Raw genomic sequence first — 23,072 nt, 5'->3', positions numbered from 1 at the left:
ACCCCAGCGACACACCCCATCCCTTATCTACCGCTTACGAGTTCAGCTTCCTCATCCTCCCCTCCAGTCAGTATCACCGGTGTGAACAATCCCTCTCCTTGACGACCATCTTGTGTCACTGTCTCTCGTTGCGGCAGCCCTCCTCTATCCGTGAATGGTACTGACAGCAGCTTTGCCATTAATCTCTGCTCGCGGCTCCTACCGCGCGTCTGAAGGATATTGCAACTGGTTGTTCGCAGGGTCACAATGTCAGTCGCGCTCTCAGAAGAGTCGTCCAACACCACACCAACGTCGGCCGGGTTCTCCTCCAAGTACGAGAGTGCTACCATTGCCACCTCATCTAAGCGCAATGAACTCGCTGCTTCTCCGGCTTCAGATAGCCGTCGTCCCTCGACTCCTCCGCTTCTGCGCCCTCCTCATGGCCAAACCTTCGTTGGACATGTCAAGTCCTGGGGCGACAATCAAATTGCCGACTTTTTGAGACTCTACCGATGTGATCAGTACACGCTCTTGTTCCATCGCAATGACATCGACGGCAAGGTTCTGCTTGATCTCGACATGTCCAGCCTCAAGGAGATCGGCATTACAAAAATCGGCGATCGAGTCAAGCTTCTCAGCGGCGTGCGCGAGCTCCGGAAGCGAGCGGCGCGGGTACCGGCACCCCCACCGTCGCAGAGCAGAGGATTGCACAGTGCGAGCGCACCTGCGGATGGTAGCCCCCTCCCCCTCGTCCAAGACACGAGGGGGTCACAAGTCCCCAAGAGACTAGCGACCGCTCTGGTATCGAAGCGTCTTCAACTTTCACGGCCGCCACCTCTGAATCTTCAACGACCTGCGCCTGCGTCCTCGCCTGAAGGCGGTCTGTCCCTTGCATCTCCGTCATCTCGAGCTGTCACGCCCAGGTCTCACCATCTGCCCAACGTTTACAAGACTCCCGGACAGGGGGATTCTGCCGCAGCCAAATCGTCCCAGGAGTCGACCGCATCACTACGTCCCCCGCTTGCTCGTGATCACCGGCGGTCTCCAAGTCCGAACTTTGATGATGGCGGCTATGCAGGCCTAGGACGAGGAGACGCACAGAAGCACCGACCAGGGGTGCCGCGACCAGCGGATTCGCCACATCGCGCTGATCAGAAGGCTATCTCGCCGACGCAGCGTTCAACCCGAGAAGGTAATTTGCCGCACCCGTTTGCGTCTGCTCTACGATCGGATGCAAGCAAGGGTGGTCTCGACTCTCAGCGAGGGGCATATTCGCGGCCGACGCTGCCTGGTTCGCAAGCCCCGTCCATAGACCCCTCGCCTCGGCCTGGTCAACCGTCGCTGGAGGATCTTCGTCGACACGTCGTCAAGTTTGTCAACTCTGAGGACGGCCGGACGACAAAGCTTGACGTGTCAACCTGCGCAAGTGGAGTGGAGGTCCTTGAACGGGTCCTGAAGAAGTTTGGCAAGGGAAACACTGGCATGAGCAGCTTCGGGCCAGATAATGACAACGATAGCGATCGGCTGGAAGTGGACGGCTGGGGTGTCTTCATTCAGTCAGAAGGCTCAGAGGAAGGTAAGTGCCACACGGGTTTGTCTCGCTTAACAGGCACAGAAGTTCCCCTGTCGGAGTCTGCCTTACTGGATATCTGTCAAGGTCACCGATTCTTCCGCACTGGCACGCATAACGACCCAGCAGTTATCAGAGAGAATGGACTCGTGTTGCGTCGCGTGTCTCACTCTGTTAATCGTAAGAACATGGATCTCTTCTTTGGAGTGTCCCCGCCGCCTCGTTCTCCCCATTCACCGTTGTATTACAGTGCCGGTGTACCTCGACTGGGCGAAACATGGGACCAGGATTCACCGGGCAAGATGGTCGCCAGTAAGAAAACCAACAGGGCCAGCACAGTGTCTATCATGTCGAGCCTCGGAGTTCCTGGAGCTGTCGAGGTGGCTCCCGCCACTGACTCGGCCAGGTCGTCGACAATTGGAACCACCTCTCGCAAGAAGATGTACAACTTCTTCGGTCACCGTCCACCAAGCGAGCTCATCTCCAATCACCTTGCGGACTATTTCCCGTCTGCTCGCAAGCGTGACCTAGAGAAGACGGTGCGGCAAAGCATGATGCGTTTGTCTCAGGGTCACTCTCAAGGTCTCGCGGTAGGCGCCGGCCATCCAGCGGCAGCCTCCAGCACTTCTCTTCTCTCTGGGCAGCCCGGAGCGTATGATGCGTCTAGTCTGAACAGGAGGCCTCGCCCCCCTTCCACACGCACTGTGTCCTCTGCTACGACACCTGCAGCGATTCCAGAAGAAGTCGAGATGTCCAATAAAGCAAGCGATCCGTTAGCGGCCGCCCCGGCCGATGAGCAGGCCGCTCCTGTAGATCCTCGTCCTCCTCTATTGCCTCCTTTCGAGTCGACGGGCGAGAGCCTGGTAGACTCTCTACAGCAATATTCGCCTGCACCGTCCACAGTACGGCCGGCACTTCGGCAAGGGAGGCGTGGCTCCTCGGGGTCTAACCTAAGTCGCATTAGTGTCATCTCCTCCATTCGCAAGAGCAAAGATAAGAGCGACACTGCGAGTCTGCTTACAGTCGACGAGATTACAGCTGAAGTCGAGAACCGCCGAGCCAGCATGTCGACCCTCAGCGACCCCCAAGAACAAGATCGTCCTAACACCCCAGCCGCCTCAGACGTCTTCCCAAGCGAGGATGACACAACTGATTCGAGTCCCTCAGATACCGAGTCCGATGATTCCGAGGCTACCACTGATAGCGAGGATCACGGCCACGGGCGAGCGTTTACCTCAGCCGGCTGTACGTGAATTGCGGTCAAGCCGCCGAAAGTTGTGCTGACATACCAGCCAGACAAATTATCAAGTGGATTAAGGGTGCACTCATTGGAGCTGGCTCGTTCGGCTCTGTTTTTCTCGGTATGGACGCTCATTCCGGGCTTCTCATGGCGGTTAAGCAAGTCGACCTGCCGTCGGGAGACGCGAGGAACGAAGAGAAGAAGCGCAGTACTGTGCAAGCATTGGAGAGAGAGATAGAGCTTTTAAGGGAGCTGCAGCACGAGAACATTGTTCAATATCTTGGTGAGCTGGCAGGCCCATTTTTTGATGGCAATTGGATTCGCGCTGATGACCCAGATTCTGCCACCGATGGCAACAATCTCTACATTTTCTTGGAGTACGTGCCTGGTGGATCGGTCGCTGCCCTGCTTAGTAGTTACGGAGCTTTCGAGGAGGCTCTTGTGCGGAACTTCTCCCGCCAGATTCTCACCGGTCTCAACTATCTTCACGAGCGCAACATCATACACCGAGATATTAAGGGCGCAAATATATTGGTCGACAACAAAGGAGGCATTAAGATCTCAGACTTTGGCATCTCAAAGAAGGCAGAGAGCAGTAGGTAAAGGAACAACCTGTAATCTAACAAAAGGTTTGATGGACCGGCCAAATCGGCCCTCCTTGCAAGGTTCGGTATTCTGGATGGCCCCCGAGGTCGTTAAGCAGACGAGCTACACCTCCAAAGCGGATATTTGGAGTGTTGGCTGCCTTGTTGTGGAGATGTTGACCGGCACGCATCCATGGGCGGATCTAACGCAGATGCAAGCGATCTTTCGTGTATGTTGACCGCACACGTCACAGCAGGCTGACCGCTACCAGATTGGATCGCTCGCGCGCCCTGCAACTCCGAGCGACATCTCAACGGACGCTGCTGACTTCCTCCGCCTCACTTTCGAGATCAATCATAATTCTCGACCCCCCGCCTCCGCCTTGCTTAATCACTTATTCATCGCGGCACAACCTGCATCAACACGAACTCCAATCTCACTCGAGCAAGCGAACGCGACATTAGAAGCTGTAGCCGCAACTCGTAAGCCGCCCATGCCCCATAGTCTGGGCATCGGGGTGGGCGCACGGGACACGGGGCAATAGCAATGTGATGATGTGGCGGACATACAAACATATACGTGTCTATGTGCTGTTCATTCCAACTCCATTTGCGTGTCGAAATCTGCCTGAGATGTTGATCCAGTCGGCGGGTGGAACAATGTCGACCACTGAGGAGTCAGCATAGGTAGTGCTTCGTTGCGGCTGCTTTACCCACCTTTGGGAACTGTCGCTTATAAAGACTCATGCAGACAGTGTCCATCTGTTGAATAGGGCCGTCAAAGTGGGCCTTGAAGTATCCATGAGTCCCGAGGGCTTCGGTGATGTGTCCAGTACGACCATACTTTGTGTGAAGCTCCACGGATTGGAAATACTGAACATCGTCACGGTTGAAGAACATGTAGCGGATTGTCGCAGTTTTCTTGTGAACCTTGAAAGGATGGCCTGTAAGAACAATGCGTTTGGCGATGATCCTTGTTGGATCAGAGGAGAGGAACGAACCCATTGCGACCAGGTCAGGAAGCTCTACGTCCGTTAGCGTTTAAAGTCTAGCGAGGACGCACCAGCTCGAGAGCCTTGCTTGAGCAGCAAACATGGGAGTTTGCCAAAGCACGCTGGGCCATACGTCGTGACCACCGTCGTCGCACCAGGCTTCAGATAGCGCTCCGATTTGTGGACATTGTTGACACCCTTGCCACCTCCTCGCACATGCTGAGAAAACAGTGGGTTGATGTTGTAGCGCCGCGGTCCGACGCAAATGACAAGGGGATCCTGCATGTAAGTTCAATCAGTGTGGAAATGCCCACCTTCGCTCGCACAGGCTCCGTATACTCGGTGTTCCTCTGAACTGCAAAATGAAGAACCGTCTGTTTGTGTTCGTGACGAAGGAGTCCGTGGATGACAAACGGAAGGCCCGCCGCTCTGTCGATCGCAACCTGGCGCGGAACGTTGCTTATGACTAAAGTAACGCGCGTGCCAAGCTGTCACTGTCAGCCCCTCGTCTGGCATGAACAACATACCGCAACTCCCTCCTCACGGGCTTCACGTTCCACTCGCTTCTGGGTGGCTGCGAAGCTCTCGAACTGGAAAATTTCGCCATAGTCCAGAGGGAGATTCTCATATGGATCCCATGGACTGGTGCGAAAGCTCCGGAGCCCACGGTAACGCTGGAAGCGTACGCTGGCTGCAATGTGCCGTGGCGTATCGATCTCATCTGGAAAGTTGATGTCGTCGCGTTGCGCCCTCTCTCGTTCGCGAAGATACGTTTCGTATCTTAAGCATCAGCATTGTTACCAACGAGAGAACTCACTCAGCCTCTTCCTCTTCAGCTGTCATCTCCTGGTGAACCTCAGTGCGCTCATCGAGCTCGACGTCCTCTAGCTCATCCTCTTGGTCGTAATGCGGAGTGTTCACGCCTAGGGAGGTGTGAGCGGTGCGCATAGGGGTTTCAAGGTGAATAACTTTACCTGATTCCGTCGGTTCAGCACTCGACATGTCGCTGCCGGACTCATCGACATCGGCATCGGTTGCGTCCCCTTCATCATCATCATCGTCAAAGATCCACGCCGCCTGGTAGGCGCTGGTACCCTTGGGGACGCGCTTCACGCGCTTCGCAAGCCCGTCCATCTCGGCTTCTGACGCCCCCATCATATCCTCTTCAGTCGGCCACGTCTGCTCGTTGGCAAGAAGGTCAGGCACATTGTTGGCAGTCAAGTCGTCGGCATCAGCCCCAGGTGAAGACAGACAGACAAGTGGAGAGTCGGTGGATAGCTCTTTCGAGCGCGGAAGCGCGGCCAATATCTATACAAGTCAGCACTGCCGATGATACCAGCTCACCTCCTGGATCTGGAAGTCGCCGTATCCGGGCAAGTGCACAAGACGATTCGCGCTCAATCGTCCGCCACGCACAGTGCCTGTCACTCGCAGCAACCCGGGCTCGACGACTGGTTGATCACCGCCGGTGACAGTACTCCCGACGGCGCTCCAGACTGGCTGCTCTTCAGCCACCAGCCATGCCCGGCCATCAGGATGGTGGATGAAGGCCGGCGATGTTTCGCACAGCGCACGCCCCAGCAATATAGCCTCGTTCGCCGTGTCAGCAGAGAAGATCTTATTCACGGATGGGAAGAAATAGCGCGAAAAGGACAAAAGCGACTTGTGCACCAGTGATTTGGCGGAGCCCGCGAGAGGAGACATTTCTGGGGCCTGTGATATCAGCCACCCTCGAGCGAAAGCCACATACCTGGACGCAGGCGAGAGTGGTCACAGCACCAGCCTGTCCTTGTAGACACCTTAAGATGGCTTCGCCCTCAAGCTGAACCTCATCCGCACTGCTGAGCAGGATAATGACAATGTCGCTGGTTAGGGCGGCGTCCAAAGCTGGGAACAGCTGAAGTGGAGGCAAAATATTGAAGTGGATGGATGACTTGAACCGCGGGGCGGCGGTAACAAAGGACGAGCGGCCATCCCAGTCGAGCCCCATGATATCTGCTTCCGAGAGGCCGAGGGCGGGCAGTAATCCACGCACCAAGCGCTCGCCAGAGAGTGTGGGTGAAAGTGGCACAATGGATACAATGCGTGGAACCTTGCCTGTCGCTGTAAGCTGAATGCGATGGCGCTTCGGTCCGTCTGAAATACTCACCGCCATTAGAGCTCATGGTGAAGAACTTGGCATCCTCGCGCCCGGCGCGTTGCTTGGCATCGCGCTTTTGAGATTGTTGATTCAGGCGGATACGCTTTGCGCCAGCGTCAACTGCCTTGCGCGCTGATGTGTTTGGGGCAGAAATGATCGCAGGCTTCCCTAGCTGTTAAGTGGACATCATCACGGACGTAGCCAAGACACAACCTACCTTTCGCTGCAGCCTTCCTCGCACCCTTGGACGCATGCTTGGATTTGAACGACTTATTGGACTGCGGAGAGTGAGCCAACGGACTTCAAGTAACACAGCTAGACCCATTCAACTGACCTGTTTAAGAGTAGGGCGATGATGATGGCCTTGCGATGCCATTGCGGTCGAGATAGTAAGCAGTAAGAAGCAGTACGAGACATCAGTCGCAAATGAACCAACTTTTACGTGTGCGGCAACAAATGCTGGTCACGTGATACACACGCGGAACCGATCTTCTTTACTCTCGAGTTGTAATCAATGTGCCATTAGCTACATCTATCCATATCTCGGCATCAGCGAGTCCTCTCTCAAACTGAGCTTGCCTCCATCATACAGAGCAAGAAAACTTCGAATGGACGTTTCCCTTTTTGTGTTCTCTCTCGTCGTCTTCTGTGTCTGGTAAGTGCTTGACAACTACGGAGTCACATGCAGCTGACAATGAGCGTCGCCGCTATCATTTATTGCTTGCTTTCCACATGTCTTGGGCAGCAGGTCCGTCGATCCGACGTGTGGGGTGCGATCTGCCATGATCGCATCGCCCATGCACCTCATATCAGCCACCGCCAGCGAAGCCAGCACTCCTACCACGACGGCAATGGTCTTGTCTGGGATTACAACCATCATTCGCCCATGGAGAGTATTGAGATGCTATCTCCTCCAAGTAGCAATTATGGCTTGTAGCTCCACGGCGAAACGTCCCTCACTCCCTACCTCCCTCCATTACTCCCTCACTCCCTCGCGCCTGGATCCAATGTACATTTAGAATATCACCTCTCATCTCTATAACATTACGCAACGAATGTTGCAAGACGACGAATCAGGGGCACGTTGAGCCATGCAGGCACATCTGGTAAATGAGTCAGCAAGTGCGCGACTTAACCACATACAGGTCTCTAGGCCAGCAATGTCACGAGGAGGAGGGATCTGGTACGGTCCAACCTCGTCCTGCTCAGTTTGGAGGAGCAGCTGGTCGTTCTTATCCTCTGGACGAACGCGAGCGGCAACAGCTTTAAGGATATCAGGGGAGATGGGGGCTTCGTAATCGGCGTTGTGATATTGCGAGATCAGTTTCTGGATTTGAGAAGGTGACAGGATCCAGCAGACGTCGAACAGTATCTCGATGTCACCAAGAGTTGCCTGGAGTGAGCTCTGCTCTGATTCACGGATGCTCACCTTCTTGAGCTGCAGCAACTTTGTGGCTTGCATGAGATGCTCAAGTTGAAGCAGACCTTCAGGCATATCATGAGCTTTGCACCACTCTGCGATACGGTGAGCGAAGCTAGACAGGACACTCACCTTCGATGCGGGTAATGTTATATTGGATCTGCATGGCTAAACCGATCAGCTCCAAAAAGTTGTTGGACATACCTCGCTTCCACGAGCAGAAGTTGCGTCGCATAATGAGATCATTGAACGCGATGGTGCCGATCAGCTTGAGAAGCTCAGTGACGACTTGCTGCATGACACTCTCCTCCATGTAGTAGCTTTTGAGGCACTTCCAGACCTTGTTGAGAAGGTTGAGGATGTCATCCATGCTCGCCGCAGGCTGGTTGCTCCCGCCGCCCATGCCGATCATGCGAGAAAACATCCTGCCGCTACCATCTGAGGTGATGAAGCCGGGCAAAGACTGTGATTCGATAAGGGCTGGGATCACCATCTTGCCCAACTTCTTCTTGACTTCGAGCATCCACGTGTGGTAGATGTTGTACTCGAGACTGTCTAGGTCATGCTTGACGATGCCCACAAGGCGCTCATAGGCTTCCCAGTCCAGCTCCCGCGCCCCAGGCTCGTCCATGCCTGGAGCGACGCCTTGCTGAGCGTCCGATTCGGCAACGCAGATGAACGAGAGAATCTCCTGTACGTTTGAGAGCCAGAAGATGCCGGGCACTATCACATCCTCGCCCTTGAATTGCTATGGGTGAGCGAGAACAGAGAGGCAGACCAGGAAGAGAATGTAGACTGACCATGACGTAACTTTGGATGCTCTGCATGACGTTGGCGAGGAAGCGCTCACTCTCCGGAATCATTCCAAGCTTCCACATTTCGTTGGAAACGAGAGAGATGAGGTGCGCAGGGAAGATGACCTCTTTCGCCAATGGGGGGTTGTGTAGGCTGGCTGCGGGAATCTTCAGATTGGCGATGAGTCCATGGAGCACGTCTTCGTCCAATCCTTCCTCGTCCTCCAGTAGACGAAGAACCTCGTCTGGAGTTGAGTCGCTGACAGTTGGCAGCCCGTTGGAGTCTCGGCCACGGAGAGCTGTGCCCTGTGGATACATCACTGACACGGCCCGAGGGTTACTGGTCGCCTTCTTCAGATCGAAGCCGTCGTCGTCCGAGTGGACAATTGCCGCTGCCCCATGTCCAGTGGTGCTATGACGGCGTTGACGGCGACGCGTCGAACCATTGCCACGCTCGGCTACATGCAGACCATTGGCAAAGTCGCGTAGCCCGCGGTCGAAGGTCGGGGAAGTGGGAGGTTCGCGTGACCCTTTGGTGAGAGTGTGAAGTGCGTTGGCGCGGCTGATCTGTTCCTTCAACGACGCCACCTCCTGTCGGAGGGCCGACATCGTCGCTGCATCCTCGTTGTGTCTGGCCACTGCACTGTCAATGGCGGCTTGGCGCTCATGGAAATCAGCGGTTGCACGTTCCAGTTGGCTGGTAAGGCGAGCAACATCCTCCTCCTGCTCGGTAACGCGCTTCATGGCGGCACGCAGACGAGACTCTGCGTCGTTTTTCGCGCCCAACATGTCGTTGAACTTTGACTGCGGAACAGTGGGCAAGGAGAGCTTGGCTTCCAACTCCACGGCGCGGCTGTGCGTTTCGTCGTGCTTGGAGTGCCAGACCGCAAGCTCCTTCTCCAAGTCCGCGATTCGCACGTTGAGACTCTTGTTCTCCCCGTTGCGCTTCTGTAAAGTCTTGGTGAGCTCCACCACCTTGTTCTCCAGTTGATATGAGATCTCCTTGAGCTTGGATGCGGACTTTGCCTCAGCCCTCAGAGCATGCAGTTCGCGAACGGCCAGCTTGCGGCGCCAGAGCGTTTGCAGAATGGTGATGCGCTTCGTCTCCTTCGCGGCTCGCTTCCTCGCAGCACTGAGATTAGTTTAATTTGATATCGGAAACTTGCCTGCCCCGGAACAGCCGCTGTAAAGTCTCGGCTGCAGCCACGATTCGACCCTCGTGGTAGCGTTTGCGGGCTTGGTAGCCTCGCACAGCTGCAAAGTCAGCATCACGCAGAAATCCAACGAACCAGACTGGATGGTAACAACGGCTTGCCTGGTTTGCTGATAGGAGCGGCGCTGCAAGTAGGCTCGGGACGCGCGTTGAATAAGTACGGCAGCCGCGTGCTTCCTGGTTTCCTCGGCCAGTCGCCTGCCTAAGACACCGCGCCACCAGGCTTGAATTGCGATCGTCTTCTTCCGGAGATCTTGATACTGCTTGTATGCAATGCGGCGACGGACATTCTTTTGGACTAGTGTGACCAGGGCGTTCAACCTCGCCGTGCGCAAGGCCTCGAGCTGAGCAACCATGCCTGCACGGAAGAAGATCTTCGAGAGGCCGATCTGATATTTGTCCTCATCACGCAGCGTCCGCTGCAGAAGTAGCTGACAGAATGCTTTGACATCCGAATTGCCCTCCCACTCCTTTGAGTTGACAAGGACGTAGTACCTGTCGAAGTCAGCAGTTTGTCAACTACGCCCACGTACCGGTTGGCAAACTCTGCAAACGTCCAACGACTCGGATAACCCGCACAGCTGATCCGAATGGTTTCCAGTACGCCACAGGCGCGCAGTTGGGATAAAACCTGTTGCGGCTCGAATGTCCATGCCCTCTTCGCCTCATTAGGTTTGATGCAACGGATGTAGTGGACGTTGGTGTTGTTGATGGTGTCCATGAGACTGATGAGTGAGTGCTTGAAGATGGAACCCAGGGAAGGCTTTCGCGCCGCAGGCCCACTTCGCTTCGCTCCCGTTCGAGTGGCAGGAGTACTTGATACTGTGCTCGCCACAGCGAGGGACCGCTCGACTGCCTCCCGGAGGAAGTCGTTCGAGGCATTTTGCAGAAGTGTGAGGTGCTCGTCCGGGACAGTGTCACGATTCTTCTCCAAAAACCCATCGACCTCGTACGTCACGTCGTGAGCATAATGTGCAATGGTGAAGGCATTTTGATTGAAGCGAGGTTTCTTAAAGACGCCTTTATGTTCTGGCTTGCCAAGTTGCTGGTGGAGCTTGTTGGCGAAGGAAGCGTCTGCGCCAGACGGTAGACGTGACTCCTCGTCTAGCAACGCGAGGACACCCATCTTTCCCTCAATGACATCGATGCACGCTTGGTTGTCCGTAAAGTCGATGAAGGTCCAGTTGATTTGCTCACGCATATACTCCTCCTGCTCGAGCTGGTGTCAGTCCGACCGGCGCGCAAATCCAACCTTGAACACATGAGCATTGAACTGCTGCTGAAGCTTTTCGTTCGCCCAGTTGATGCAGAACTGTTCAAACGAGTTCTTCTTGAAGTGCTCAAAGCCATACTGCTTGTTAGCATGTTAGCGGCAGGCTGTGGTCTCACGATATCCAGGACACCAATAAACTTGCTGGACTTAAGTGCGCCGGCACCATTCTCGCCCGCAAGACTTTCGTTGATAACGCTCACGAGCCACTGCAAGGTCAGCCAAGCACACACTCAGCCAAGAACACTTACGTCAAATAGGCAAGAGTAAATGAACTTCGCAACTGAATCGCGCACCACGGTCGCTTGAGCGGCGGTCAAGTTGGTTGTGACGGACTCAGTGCGCGTCGCAAGCTGTTTCTTGATCGTCCACTTCTTGAAATCTGCAACAGGAAGCCCCAGGAGATTGGTGGCCAAAATCAGCGACTCATCACCATCCGAGAGGACAGCGTCGGTCCTCGCTTGTGTGATATTCACATTGCCCAGGTGAAGCAGAGCGGCCAGGACCTTGAAGATGCTCCATTGCCGCTCCACCGAGATGCCGACGGTACTGAGGGCCTCTTGCGTATCGCGGAACTCCTTTACGTCGTCGACACCGGGGATAGTCGAGGAAGAGGAGCCTCCCCCGGCAAGATAGGCGAATTGCTGGGGGTCCGTGGGAAGAGACAGGTCCTTGCGCTCCTTGGACGGAGCGCCCGATAGGAGCTGATAAAAGATGTGATAGTTGCGTTCAGTCTCTGGTTGATATACGAGACGCGAGCGTTCCAAAAGGTAGGTGCGAATGCGCGCTCCAACGATCTTGTTGTCCGCATCGAACAACACCTAGAGCAATCAGCCAATTCCTGTTTAAAACCTACCTCAATGTATTTGCCGAATCGAGAACTGTTGTCGTTGCGAGTGGTCTTGGCGTTGCCAAACGCCTCCATGATGGGATTACTGGCCAGAATCTGTCGCTCAATCTCGCTCATCCCTTCCTCGTCGTTGCCGGTGCCATCCGCCCTCCGGCGCTCTCCACTCGACTCCGTCCGCGACGGGTTGTAAACGGACGCAAAGTAGCGAAGAATGTACTTAGCGGACACGGTCTTGCCCGCTCCACTGCGCGTCAGCCGACCCTGCGTTCTGAAGCTCACCTTTCTCCACTGACAACGATAGTTTGGTCACCAGCACCAGTTGGGTCAACACCGCCTCCTCCACTCCCCCTCCGCATGTCATCTAGCGCCTCCTCTGCGATGGCGAACAAGTGAGGTTCAAGTTCGCCCTTCTTCTTACCAGCGTAGGCGTGAAGAATGTCATTCCCATCTGCAAGTTAGAATTGACTTTGACTGTGCAGACTGTGCAAACTCACACAGTGGAACGGGACTAAACGGATTAAGAGCGACCTGCGCGCTCGTTAGTGACGAGTCGGCCAATGTACTCACGAGCACAATACCAGAATATGTGTATGGCTGATGGGCCTCATAGCGAGTCGCGATGGCATGCAGCACTGTTGCATTAGTGCGGACTGGCAAGAAGTGCCACATGCAGAGACAACGTACCACTGGGCTCATTCAGATTACTCAAGCTTGCCAGATCCTCCGAACTCTCCAAAAGGGGAGGATTGCGCAAGGGAGGTGGTGCGTCCTGAGTAGAGTTGGCAGGAGCGGTCGACAGCGCGCTCGAGTTGGGTTCCGAGGCAGCTTGTAGGGCGGCCAAGGTACATTTGATGTCTTTGGATGCCACAGCTTGGTCGGGAGATGCTCCGTCGAGGGCGACGGTGATAGTGACGACAGAGGACGGCTCCTTGTCAGCAGGGAGGGAAATAGCGGTGACCGTTCCAGGTATCCAGCCTGCTGCCGAGTCGGGGAGCCACACCCGCGTGCCCTTGGCGTACACCAACGCCATGGATACAGCGAAGTTCAGAAGCTGGGGACGAGGAGATGAACGCTAGCCAGCCCGGAAGTCAGATGTAGAGGCCAACGGACTGCCGATGGGGCGAAGGGAAGATGCAATGATCAGTAGATGGGGGAGAGTAAAGGCAGAAGGTGAAGCCGGCAACCACGCGAGGGGGTGGAAGGGAGAGGCGAGTGCGCGAGTGGATAGAGTGGACGTGCGGACGTGCGGACGCGCGGACGCGTCTCGTTGGGCAACTTGCGGAACGACACTGGGGAAGAAGATTGGGGCCCGGGCGAGTGGGAGAGGTTGATGATGAAGAGTGAGGCTGGCCGGAGGATGCGGCTTGGCGAGAAAGAGAATGAGAGGCCAGAGAGGAGAGAGGTGGGGAGGAGGAAGAGTTAGAGCGGGTGGAGTGATGAAGATGAGAAGAGATGGGATGTCGGCGAGTGGATTGGGCGCTAGGTGAATGGAGGGAAGGATGGTGGACCGGGTGCCAGGGGCGGTTTAGGGTGATAGGGTGCGTGGTAAGGGTTGGATGCGCGTTGTCGCGTGGCGCGTGTGAGTGAGTATAAATGCACACTGAGAGTTGACAGCGTGGCAGCCGCCTGGGCCGAGCGCGGCAGGGCCTGGGCACCCGCCTGCACGACATGATCTCGAAAAGCGTTTTGGCATGCATTAGGGAATAGGGCTGAGGTTTAGGAATGCGTATACAATTCTATTGATGCTGCAACACGACCGCTGGGAGTACATGGTATCGTGGCCTATAGTCTATTGACCGCTGGCATATCCAATCCTCCCAGCACTGCAGTAGTTAGAGATATAGTACATACGCGGCACCCAAGCATCTATAGAACAGTTAGGGAGCAAGGTCGCGTCCACTCCGACTGTGGACGTGGAGATGGCCTCGGATTTCACGTAATTTCACGCACGTCTCAAACCCACGCCCCCATTATCAAACTTCACTATGTTCTTCAATCTTGACGCTCAGCAAAGCGCATGACCGACTCAAGACTTTCCTCAGTCCGACCCTTGCACGACGAGACCGCCTCCACGTGTCCGAGAAGTTCCGTGAGGGCTCGCACTTGAAGCTGCTGCGTCTTCTGCAGCAAGCTCTCGAATCTGCACGTCCTGTCAGCAAGAGGGTTGACTGATTACAGATGCCCATAAAACTTACACCATCCTTGACCTTTCGAGGCGCGCCTTGGCCTGCACCACACCACCGTGCGGCAGTCCATTTCCTCGAACTTCGGCTTCCAAATTGGCTAGTGCCATGCCGTGCTCACTCTTCTCCTCTTTCAGCAGCTGGATTCATTAGCTTTGCTCCAGTTACTGTCTCTGCCGTTGTAACCCACCTCCCTTTGCTCGTCGACTTGCTTGCGTTCCTTGTCGTAGCGAATTTGCCGCCGGAGAACCTCTTCCCGCCTGTTATCCACACTTTCAGCCACATCTTGGTGCTTTCGCTCGAGAGTCGTTTCCTCCTCGCAAAGCTTATCGATCTGGTCTCGCGATCCCTGAGCATAACTGTCCAGGGCGGGCCGTATCGTCTCCAGCTTTGCACGCCCACTCCGCAGAATCGCCTGAACGTCATCAGCGCCGAGGTCGATGCTAAGCGAATAGTCGATTCGAACAAGCCCGGGCGGCAGAGGATCGGCGATCACTCCCAGCGTGCCAATTCGACTACCGAGAAGATCGTAAGAGTCGAGGTGTTGATCGCATTCGTCCATACAGTTGGTTACGCGCATTTCCTGGTCGTGGCACTGACGCTTGACCTCGGCGATCTTGGTGCCGATGTCATGAAGTTGTTGGGTGAGGGCAACCTTGTCATGTTGCATGCGGCTGATCTCATCTGGTGACAAGTTCTGTGCAGCAACCTCGGCCTCGACATCCATGAGATGCTGACGCGTGGTGGTGGTTCGCTTCACTAGGGTGTCAGCGACTCGCAGCAGAAGACGCATCACATACCAATGTCCTCGATGGCCCCACGTACACCCTCGATGCGATGATTGAGGTTGTCGACCTTCTCGCGATGCTTCTCGATGAAGTTGTCAAACTTGAGTTTGTCGCTCATGAATCGGTCGTATTCCTCATCAATCGCTTTGATCGGCGACTGCAAGTCCTCAGCAAAGTCAGCGCACACGTACTCACGTCGTCGCTCTGAAGCTTTTGCAACTCTGACTCCCTTTCGCCAATGTCACGTTCCAGGCGGCTGCACTCTTCAACCGAAGACGCCGCAATGCGATCTGAACCGTCAACAGTGGCGGCTAATAGTGACTCACCGTAAGCTTCTTCCAGCTGACGCTGAGCTGTTTCGAATTCCTCTACTTCACCTTCGAACCACTCGGCGTACGTTTCAGACACAAAATCCCAGAAGAGCCGCTCTTCCAGTTGTGGATGCTGGAGAGATAGCTCACTCGCGTGACATAGGAGCGGGTCAGACACTGACTCCGGGTCATGCCAACGTTGCTGGGCCTGAGGCACGTGTCAACTGCTGCGGACAGAACTTCAAACTTACTTTACACAGCTCTACCATCCAATCCAGCATGGCGAGGATGTAAGGCCAAGACTGCTGACTCCCTGGGACAGTGACGGCAGTCTTGCTGATCGTGTCCAGCACAGGATAGTGAAGATCGCGCAGGATGGACAAGCAGTCTTTCTCAAAGCTCTTCCCCCATGGAAAGCTGGGGCCGATGAGCTCGGTAGCCAGATATCGGAAAAGATCTTTAAATTCACGTGTAGTAGGGGACGATTGCCAGTTGGCACTCAGCGGCAATTGCGCCCGGCTGCGCGCCAGGTAGCCGGCAATCTTCTCTTTGCACTGGGCCGTGAAAGCGGGGGTTTTGACAGGCCGTGGATCCTTGAAAGGGAAGGACCCGTATGATGGTGCAAGCGTGGATTGCCGTCCTACTGTGGGGCCTAGCGCAGATGCTCGACGAATCCTAAGGTCAGAGAAACCTCAACAAGGGCACGTACGGATTAAGAGCACGCCCCGACTGGGGTGTCTTGCCATTCAAAGCGACGTCGGCGCGAGTTGCACTTGAGGAAAGCAGAGAATCTGCTGGGCGGCTCGGTGCCATCATACTGCGCCTCTTCTGTAGCAAGCCTTCGCCCGCGGCAGTAGATAAACGCGACTGAGAAGCATAAGGATGAGACGCCATTGATGCCCGAGGTAAGCCGCTGCTGCGCTGAGGAGCCTTCCTCATAGAGGTCGGAGGAGGGGCGGCTGCGGGAGCAGCGGGCACCATGGCCGAATTTCCGGCCGGCCCACTTGGAGCCAGCGTGCGCCGGTGTGGTTGCATGACGCGTCGCGTACAGTGAATGATTGGTGTCAGTTGCCTCTGGCAAGATGACGATGCGCAAGTGGGGAGAGAGTTGCCAAATGGAAATGGCGGGGAGAGTGCAGGAGTGGGGTGGAGATGAAGGGACAACAACGTTGTTTGTTTACATCGACGCCGAGGAACGGGAACAAATACTCCTGTAATTACGTAACAAGTTATTCATTGGAGTGAGGAGTCACTGGCCTCCTCCCAGTCGACCGAGTTCAACGCTGCCTCAGCCTCCTCATACAACTTGTCCAGACCAGTCACCTTCTCTAGATGACCTTGCTCATTGAACACTTGATAAAGGAACCCCACTCCACCATCCCGATACGCTTGCACTACCTTGATTACTCAGCACACCATCTCTGAATGATTTACCTTTGCACTACACGCAGTGCAACGCTCAAATGCGTAGCCTTCCACAATAGACGTGTTCCACTGGCTAAGAGTACCCCGCAGCTGATGGGGCACTGGTCCAAGTGGAGACCCAGGCTGAGATTCTGAAATCGTTGGACTCGGTCGCTCGGCGGGGGCGCCTCGCCTGTTCGTTAACGACCGCATGCGAGAAATTCTCGACGGGCACGATCATCTTACCCGAGAGGGTGTTGAACAACGGCCGCCAGCATCTCTACAGCGGAGGCTGCAGCAATAGGAGCAATTCCCGGCCGGGTGACAGTGCACATTTGATCTAGTGTACGGTCGGTTAATGACTGCTTGTCAGAAGTTGTGTCGCACGCGAGCCTCACATCGGCGGGCGCGACAATGTCATTACAGAAGTAACAGCCGAGGCGATTTGGATGACTCTCGTAGGCCCCTACGCCGTGGCGCATGACAAGGTAGCTGTCAAACCCGAGTGCTGCGTTAATAACCAGTTTACCTTGGCTGGCGGCGATCAGAGTGGGAAGCCACCGAGACTCTCGAGAATCCATCAGGAGGAAGATAACGTCGTGGTTCGAGATGAGACTCTCCAAGAGCTCAACACTTTGCTTGGCACCAGGTGCAGACTCCAGTGGGCCCACTGGGTGTCCTGGCATGGGAATCATGAACGCGTGAGCGGCAGCGTTCTGCAGTTAGATGGAAAATCCAGAGAGAGCGCGGATCACTCACGACGGAAGGGAAAATCTCTTTGAGGCGTTCCGCAGCGCACGCAGCCTTCGGTTTGCCTCCATCAAGACAGTCCTCGAATCGAAACAGGGGCTGTCGCACGGGGTTCGAGAACGACACCCGAGCAGAGTCAACAAAGGTGATCGTCCTGATGCCCCATCCCTGCGTGTGAGCGCTGCACTGGGCAGATGTGCGTCCGTACCATCAAAGCACGGGCAACATAGCATCCCAGGGTTCCTGCGCCCAAGAGTAGGCACCTCGTCGAGGACACCTTGTCCAGGTCCAGCTCGGGCATAATGCGCCAGCGCATCAGCTTTAAGTTCAGATCAACTGCCTGCTCGGCAAGACTGGTGTTAGTGGAGCGCATCCGGAGCAAACTCACCGGGTAGGATTGAGCGATGACCCGAGGTCCGCCCGCTTGCTGTTAAGAGCCCCGTTATGATCACGCTCCCATCCTACCGCTTGAAGCATGGCGTGCGGAGCGGTTGGCTTGGTTGTGAATAGTGCCGCCGTGCGGCTGGCGTCGCCTTGCCGGAGGCAGAGGACGGTAACCTTGAGGATGCCCTGGTGTACTTGCAGATAGTATAGTACGTTGCGCAACAACCATCCCGGATTGTCAGGTAGAGCTGAAGGATCGTGGAAGACCAGCATCCTCTAGTTATGTCAGTTGAACGTTGAGCTGTCCTCACCTCTGCATCGGGGACGCCGTCAAAGAATGACTTGGCGCGCGTGATAGGCGCAAGCCGGCGCTGGCCTGGAGGGCCTTTGACGAGATACGCATCAGAGCAGTCGGTATTGTGCGTGAGTAACTTTCGAACTTCGTCCACATCCTTGAAGTGAGTATGAAAGCGAGCGCAATGAGACGTACAGTACGCGCGGCATATTCAAATGACCCGTCCACTTGCCAGGCAGGTTTCGAGACGAGCGCAGGGAAAGCGAAACGATAGTGGTAAACGTACTTCTTGAGGTCGGCGAACGCAAACATGACAAACCTGTTCAAGACAGGCCTGTCTGTTGCAAACGACTCGACCATCTAGGCGTCAACGATCCACCGGTGCGACTACGCAGGAGCAACCCACCCGTGCCACTACAGAGTCGAATAGAGCCTTTTTGGGCTGTGGGGAACGAAACTCCTCGACGGTATTGAAGTTCTTGAACTCGCCCTCGATGATTACGGAGTGCTGATGCGCGCTTCCAAGTCAGTGGATGACGATCGCTTTCCGTTGACCATTGAGCCTTACTTGGGCGCTTTGGGCTTCTCAAAGGCCGCGGCTGAGAGAATGACGCCTCCGTGGACAAGATGTTGATGAACGTCACTTGCGGGGCTCTGAGGCTCTTTGGAAGTGACATGAGCCAAGATCTGGCGGCCCTCGTCGACAACAGCGTAGATGGGGAGGACGGAGTCGTCTAGACCTAGTTTATCGAGCTTGAGGGAAGTGAGAGATGCCCAGAACTCAGGAGTTGGTTGAGACTGCAGCGGTTGAAACTGCAAGGTGGTCATGACGAGCAATCCGTGGCGATGGAAGACTTGACGGGACGCGGAGTAGAGGCGATGGAAAGCGGGTGAGAGGGATATCCAGTTACACCAAAATGGGCGATGAATGAGGAGAATGACAAACGAAGACACAGCAGGCAGATGGCCAGCTAGCCAGCTCGTGAGCAGGACCAGGATCGCGCGGGGAATGTCTGTGCAAGGCACATGTCGTAATGGGCCCCGGAAGCACAATCCTGCCCCAGGCCAAAACTGAACGCCGTGATGCCACCAAGCGCGATGAATTCCTTTATTGTTCAGCCACCTCAATCAAGCTCGGCATCATCTACCGATATATGCATACTTTCGGTGGACCTGTGAACGTCACCGACACAACCTCTCATGCTGTCCAGTACCTAAACTATGATCCAGCTAGGACAAGCTTGTGGCCTAGTCATGAGCATAGAGCTTTCGGCAATTATTGAGGGACGCAGAAACTTACCTTCTCATACAGAGCCTGGATAACGCTCCCCATCTGCTTCATCGTGTCGTAGGCCCCACTAAGAAGGCCCTGAGCCTATTAGCGAGCGCTCGTCCAGCTCGTGAGTCAATGCACTCACCTCAGACTGCATCTCGCCGAAGACTTCAAGCGTCCCGGCCTTCTCGTTCAGAACGCCGAAAAACACCTGATCCAAGATCATTTGGCTCAGTCTGGCGGTCAGTCTGATTGTAGTGCGGAGAATGGACGTACTTCTCCTCGACGACGTCTCGCCCTTGACCGACTTCGTGGGCAATCCACGACAACTCGACTGACGAGTACGGCTCGATGACACGGAGAAGATTCTGCTCCAGAAGGGTGTCATACAGGGCAGAGAGATGAGATCGAATGAGGGGATCCTTGTGGAGTTCTGTAGTGATGTGAGTCTTCGACCGCAGATGAGTAAACCACTTACGATCCTGATAGTCTTGGAGAGTTCTCTTGAACATCTCAAGACTTCGCTCGGTCTGAGCACGCGCCACAGCTTTCATGGCATCCAAATCCTTGCCAGCAAAGCGTGCGGCTGACTTCATTGTCAGAAGGGCCGCTACATCATCGGGCTGAGGTGGTAAGCAGACAGTTTTGGGGAGGAACCTACAAGCCCCATCATGATTTTGCAGAGCAGCATGTACTTGAGAGAACTGAGGGCCCTGGAATCGTTCTCGTCAACCTGAATGAATCCTTCGAAGGCTTCAAAAAAGTACGAGTAGCCGGTCTTGTAATCCTTATCGTCCGCATTCAGAGCTCCCGCCTGCAAATCGAGTTGCGCTTGGAGGATGGGAGGGCAGTAAATGGAATTAGCAGCTGTGCGTGCTGAAGTGAGAGCGGCCTATATCAGTTAGCGCGAGGTCTGTTATAGTGTGGTTATACCTTTGAGCGCGGAAGGTTCTGAATAGCATGGGCAGCACGCGATTCCAGGAGGAAGACTTCTGTGAGGATGATCTTGTCGTCAAGCTGCTTTAGCTCCTTGAGAAGGTCCTCGGTCAAGCTGAGAGCCTGGCGATGGTTATGGGCGTCAATGTGGCTTGATAGCGTCAGAAATCAGAGCTGAATGTAGGACTCACAGAGCAACGAGCTTGATCTCCAAACTTTGGCGGAGGAAGACACGCCTCTCCTTCCGCGCCCATTCGATGTTCTCGCTCGTGACCTTCATCTGAAGCTCCCGAGCAGAGGGAGGAAAGAGGTCAATCAGAGATCGAACTGCAATAATGCGTCAGAGGGCTGCAATAAAAATGACTGCCGTGTAGACCCACTGAGTTTGGCTGTCTTGGCCTTAGCGACAGTGGACATGTACCCGCGCGAGTCAACGACAAGCTGCGCCAGCTCGCTCATCTTACTGAGGTCAGCGACCGACCCATTAAAAAGACATGCTTTTCGTCACGATACAATGAGCCCAGCTTGAGGAGAGCCATCTCCTGGTCCTTGAGTTCCTGCTCATCGGCTGCAGACGTCAGCAAGGCTGAGCTGCTGCACGCACTGGTTTGCTTGGAGAGTACTGCACGATAGCTTGCTTCGGCCGCCGCGGGGTCCGATCTGCGCAAGCCATTAGCTGTAATCAGCTGGAGGGTCGTGCTCGAATCTTGAGATTGGGCGGACATGGTAGGTTGGAATGCTGGGCTGAATGAGAAGTCAAACAGCTAGCTTCCTTGAACTGAACCTCAACTCGCAATGACGGATGACGGAGTGGGCGAACGACGCGTGTTGGCATGTCACGTGGCAGCTATGGAATAATAAAATACAAAAGTATGAAATAAATTCCATTGTCGGCGGCGCGATAGCGACCTTATCGTGGTCATCCTTCCCCAGTACATACTACGACTCAGTTTCTTAGCGGATGTTGCTGGGGTGGCGCTGGCGGGGTAGCATGGTAGCAGACTGGCAGCTGCCAGCTGATCAGAACTTGCTGTGAAAGAAGGAGTGCAGAAAGTGTGAGAGGTTTTGAGTGATAGTTATAGATGGGATTTTCTGTACAGTAAGGGTGAGGGGGGGCGGGTTGGTTGGAAAGGAAATGCTTTGCAGGCAATTTCAGGCAGTGGAGGAGTCAGCATCTCTAGCGGCAAGCAGCTCGCGCAGCTCGCGCAGCTCGTCGCGATGCCACGTAAAGAGGTGATCCAAGTGAAGGCCTACGAGCGACGAGGCGTACGAGGCGTATGAGGCGTACGTCTCCCCGCATGCGCCTACTCAACCGCGTACCTGTTAAGCTGTCAAAGTTGACAAACTGACAATCCGACGGAAACTGGGAAGAGGACCTGTGGAAATAGCCTTAATTGGGTTACGATACTTCCACCCCACTCCCTGGGCGCCAGCATGCGCTCTCCGCGCTCGCGTTGCTCGCGTTGCTCGCGTGCTCTGCGGTACTGCGAGCCTTGCGGGCCTGCGCAGTGCGGTTCCTGTGCACCTGCCATGTTCCTCCCGTGTCACTTCTTCCCCTTTCCCAGCCGCGCCAGCCGGCCGATTTCACCCTCCCGCATCGATATAGCAAAAGAGACATACAGTGTTAATCCAACAACGGTACTTTGCTGGGAATTACATTGTCTTTGTAGAGAGACGCATGAAAGGATCGCCTTTGGCCCTACAAGTCAAGTGGGTATCTAGTACAAGAGGAAACTTATTAGTATGATCTCCGACATAGAACAGTGTGGCCAGTATGGCATGTGATTTTGCTGTTCCCGTGTGTTTTGGCCAAACGTGACCCTGATTCCTTTGTAAAGGAGGGCCCTGGCGACGCAGTATGGCAGCAAAATAGTACATATAGCTATATAGTATTACTGTACTGACAAAGGCTAGCATAGTCTATTGGAACTGCCTATTAATGCTGTATGGTTCATCTATATGCAGTAGCTATTATTTCATCAGCATTTTGAGTAATTATTAGGATCACTCGGTCGTCCTTTGGTCTTTCTTCGATACAGGTACAAACAGGGAGGGGGAAACATTCAGGGGGTACAACAGGTGCACGCGCCCAAGCCCCACTGCACCTACGCCCTGATCCTCCAGCCGTCGCTCCCTGTGCTCCTGTGTTGTCTGCACTGCCTTCGAGCGACCTCTGTGCAGTACGTCTCAACCTTCCCCCATGCCCCCCAGCCCCAAGGCCCCCAAGGTCACCACCGTCCATCATCTTTGATCCATCATCCAACACGCAACTAGGAATAATCACATCCTCTATTCACTCCTCAGCTCCTCAGCTCCTCAACTCCTCAATCATCAACGATCAACCATCTCCATATCCTTCAATCCCCATCCATCCCCTCCCTCCCCCCCCCTCCCCTCCCCTTCGCTCTGTCTCTCTTCCCCCCCTCTTCCCACTCGCTCGCGATCACTCGCCACTCGCCTCGATAACGGCAACTTGCGAACCCCCCCCCTCGAGAGGATTCAACCCCCCCCCCCTCCCCCCCCCTCCCCAACCCCTCGCCCATCTCACCATATCTTGCCCGCACACACGCGCGACTCCACCCACTCCCCTATAACAACCTTATTTTCCGACGCTCTCCGCGCGAGAAACACCTCGTCGCCCGTTTTACATTTCTCACAACAACACTTCCGGCCTCCGTGTCCCCTTTGTCTTCTCA

At 55.1% G+C, this 23,072-nt stretch overlaps 7 protein-coding genes across 7 annotated transcripts; 2 read left to right on the top strand and 5 right to left on the bottom strand.

Annotated features, from left to right (window-relative positions):
- Positions 1–246: 246 nt before the first annotated feature.
- COLE_00392 (uncharacterized protein) lies at positions 247–3,392 on the top strand (the record flags this gene model as incomplete). The annotated part of the gene is made up of 3 exons (XM_018427102.2): positions 247–2,794; positions 2,842–3,072; positions 3,127–3,392. 3 exons carry the CDS (start codon positions 247–249, stop codon positions 3,390–3,392), a joined length of 3,045 nt encoding a protein of 1,014 aa, XP_018276399.1.
- Positions 3,393–3,968: 576 nt separating this feature from the next.
- COLE_00391 (uncharacterized protein) lies at positions 3,969–6,881 on the bottom strand (the record flags this gene model as incomplete). Its single annotated transcript, XM_018424117.2, has 11 exons — positions 3,969–4,043; positions 4,091–4,398; positions 4,437–4,644; positions 4,680–4,853; positions 4,893–5,145; positions 5,183–5,673; positions 5,710–6,078; positions 6,116–6,462; positions 6,515–6,673; positions 6,723–6,783; positions 6,840–6,881. 11 exons carry the CDS (start codon positions 6,879–6,881, stop codon positions 3,969–3,971), a joined length of 2,487 nt encoding a protein of 828 aa, XP_018276369.1.
- Positions 6,882–7,187: 306 nt separating this feature from the next.
- COLE_00390 (uncharacterized protein) lies at positions 7,188–7,442 on the top strand (the record flags this gene model as incomplete). The annotated part of the gene is made up of 1 exon (XM_018424116.2): positions 7,188–7,442. The coding sequence occupies one exon, from the start codon at positions 7,188–7,190 to the stop codon at positions 7,440–7,442; it is 255 nt and encodes an 84-aa protein (XP_018276368.1).
- Positions 7,443–7,549: 107 nt separating this feature from the next.
- On the bottom strand, positions 7,550–13,082 carry COLE_00389 (uncharacterized protein; the record flags this gene model as incomplete). Its single annotated transcript, XM_065626078.1, has 18 exons — positions 7,550–7,608; positions 7,649–7,898; positions 7,935–8,020; positions 8,058–8,093; positions 8,130–8,673; positions 8,726–9,842; positions 9,886–9,973; positions 10,009–10,427; positions 10,466–11,151; positions 11,185–11,283; positions 11,322–11,411; positions 11,454–12,023; positions 12,059–12,296; positions 12,332–12,500; positions 12,547–12,580; positions 12,620–12,684; positions 12,737–12,821; positions 12,921–13,082. 18 exons carry the CDS (start codon positions 13,080–13,082, stop codon positions 7,550–7,552), a joined length of 4,797 nt encoding a protein of 1,598 aa, XP_065482572.1.
- Positions 13,083–14,044: 962 nt separating this feature from the next.
- On the bottom strand, positions 14,045–16,369 carry COLE_00388 (uncharacterized protein; the record flags this gene model as incomplete). The annotated part of the gene is made up of 7 exons (XM_018421527.2): positions 14,045–14,192; positions 14,248–14,375; positions 14,426–14,994; positions 15,036–15,180; positions 15,219–15,542; positions 15,586–16,009; positions 16,044–16,369. 7 exons carry the CDS (start codon positions 16,367–16,369, stop codon positions 14,045–14,047), a joined length of 2,064 nt encoding a protein of 687 aa, XP_018276366.1.
- Positions 16,370–16,567: 198 nt separating this feature from the next.
- COLE_00387 (uncharacterized protein) lies at positions 16,568–18,995 on the bottom strand (the record flags this gene model as incomplete). The annotated part of the gene is made up of 10 exons (XM_018424115.2): positions 16,568–16,732; positions 16,769–16,931; positions 16,985–17,454; positions 17,498–17,656; positions 17,697–17,841; positions 17,877–18,148; positions 18,184–18,324; positions 18,363–18,527; positions 18,574–18,685; positions 18,736–18,995. The coding sequence occupies 10 exons, from the start codon at positions 18,993–18,995 to the stop codon at positions 16,568–16,570; spliced, it is 2,052 nt and encodes a 683-aa protein (XP_018276365.1).
- A 448-nt stretch (positions 18,996–19,443) lies between these two features.
- COLE_00386 (uncharacterized protein) lies at positions 19,444–21,101 on the bottom strand (the record flags this gene model as incomplete). Its single annotated transcript, XM_018421526.2, has 10 exons — positions 19,444–19,536; positions 19,586–19,676; positions 19,717–19,873; positions 19,919–20,063; positions 20,102–20,332; positions 20,374–20,527; positions 20,568–20,703; positions 20,757–20,839; positions 20,875–20,944; positions 20,981–21,101. The coding sequence occupies 10 exons, from the start codon at positions 21,099–21,101 to the stop codon at positions 19,444–19,446; spliced, it is 1,281 nt and encodes a 426-aa protein (XP_018276364.1).
- Between the last annotated feature and the right edge of the window lie 1,971 nt (positions 21,102–23,072).

This window comes from Cutaneotrichosporon oleaginosum, assembly GCF_008065305.1.
Source record: "Cutaneotrichosporon oleaginosum strain ATCC 20508 chromosome Unknown ATCC20508_contig01, whole genome shotgun sequence".
Taxonomy (NCBI): Eukaryota; Fungi; Basidiomycota; class Tremellomycetes; order Trichosporonales; family Trichosporonaceae; genus Cutaneotrichosporon; species Cutaneotrichosporon oleaginosum.
Note: the sequence above shows the minus strand (reverse complement) of the source record. Positions and strands in the feature narration are given on the sequence as shown.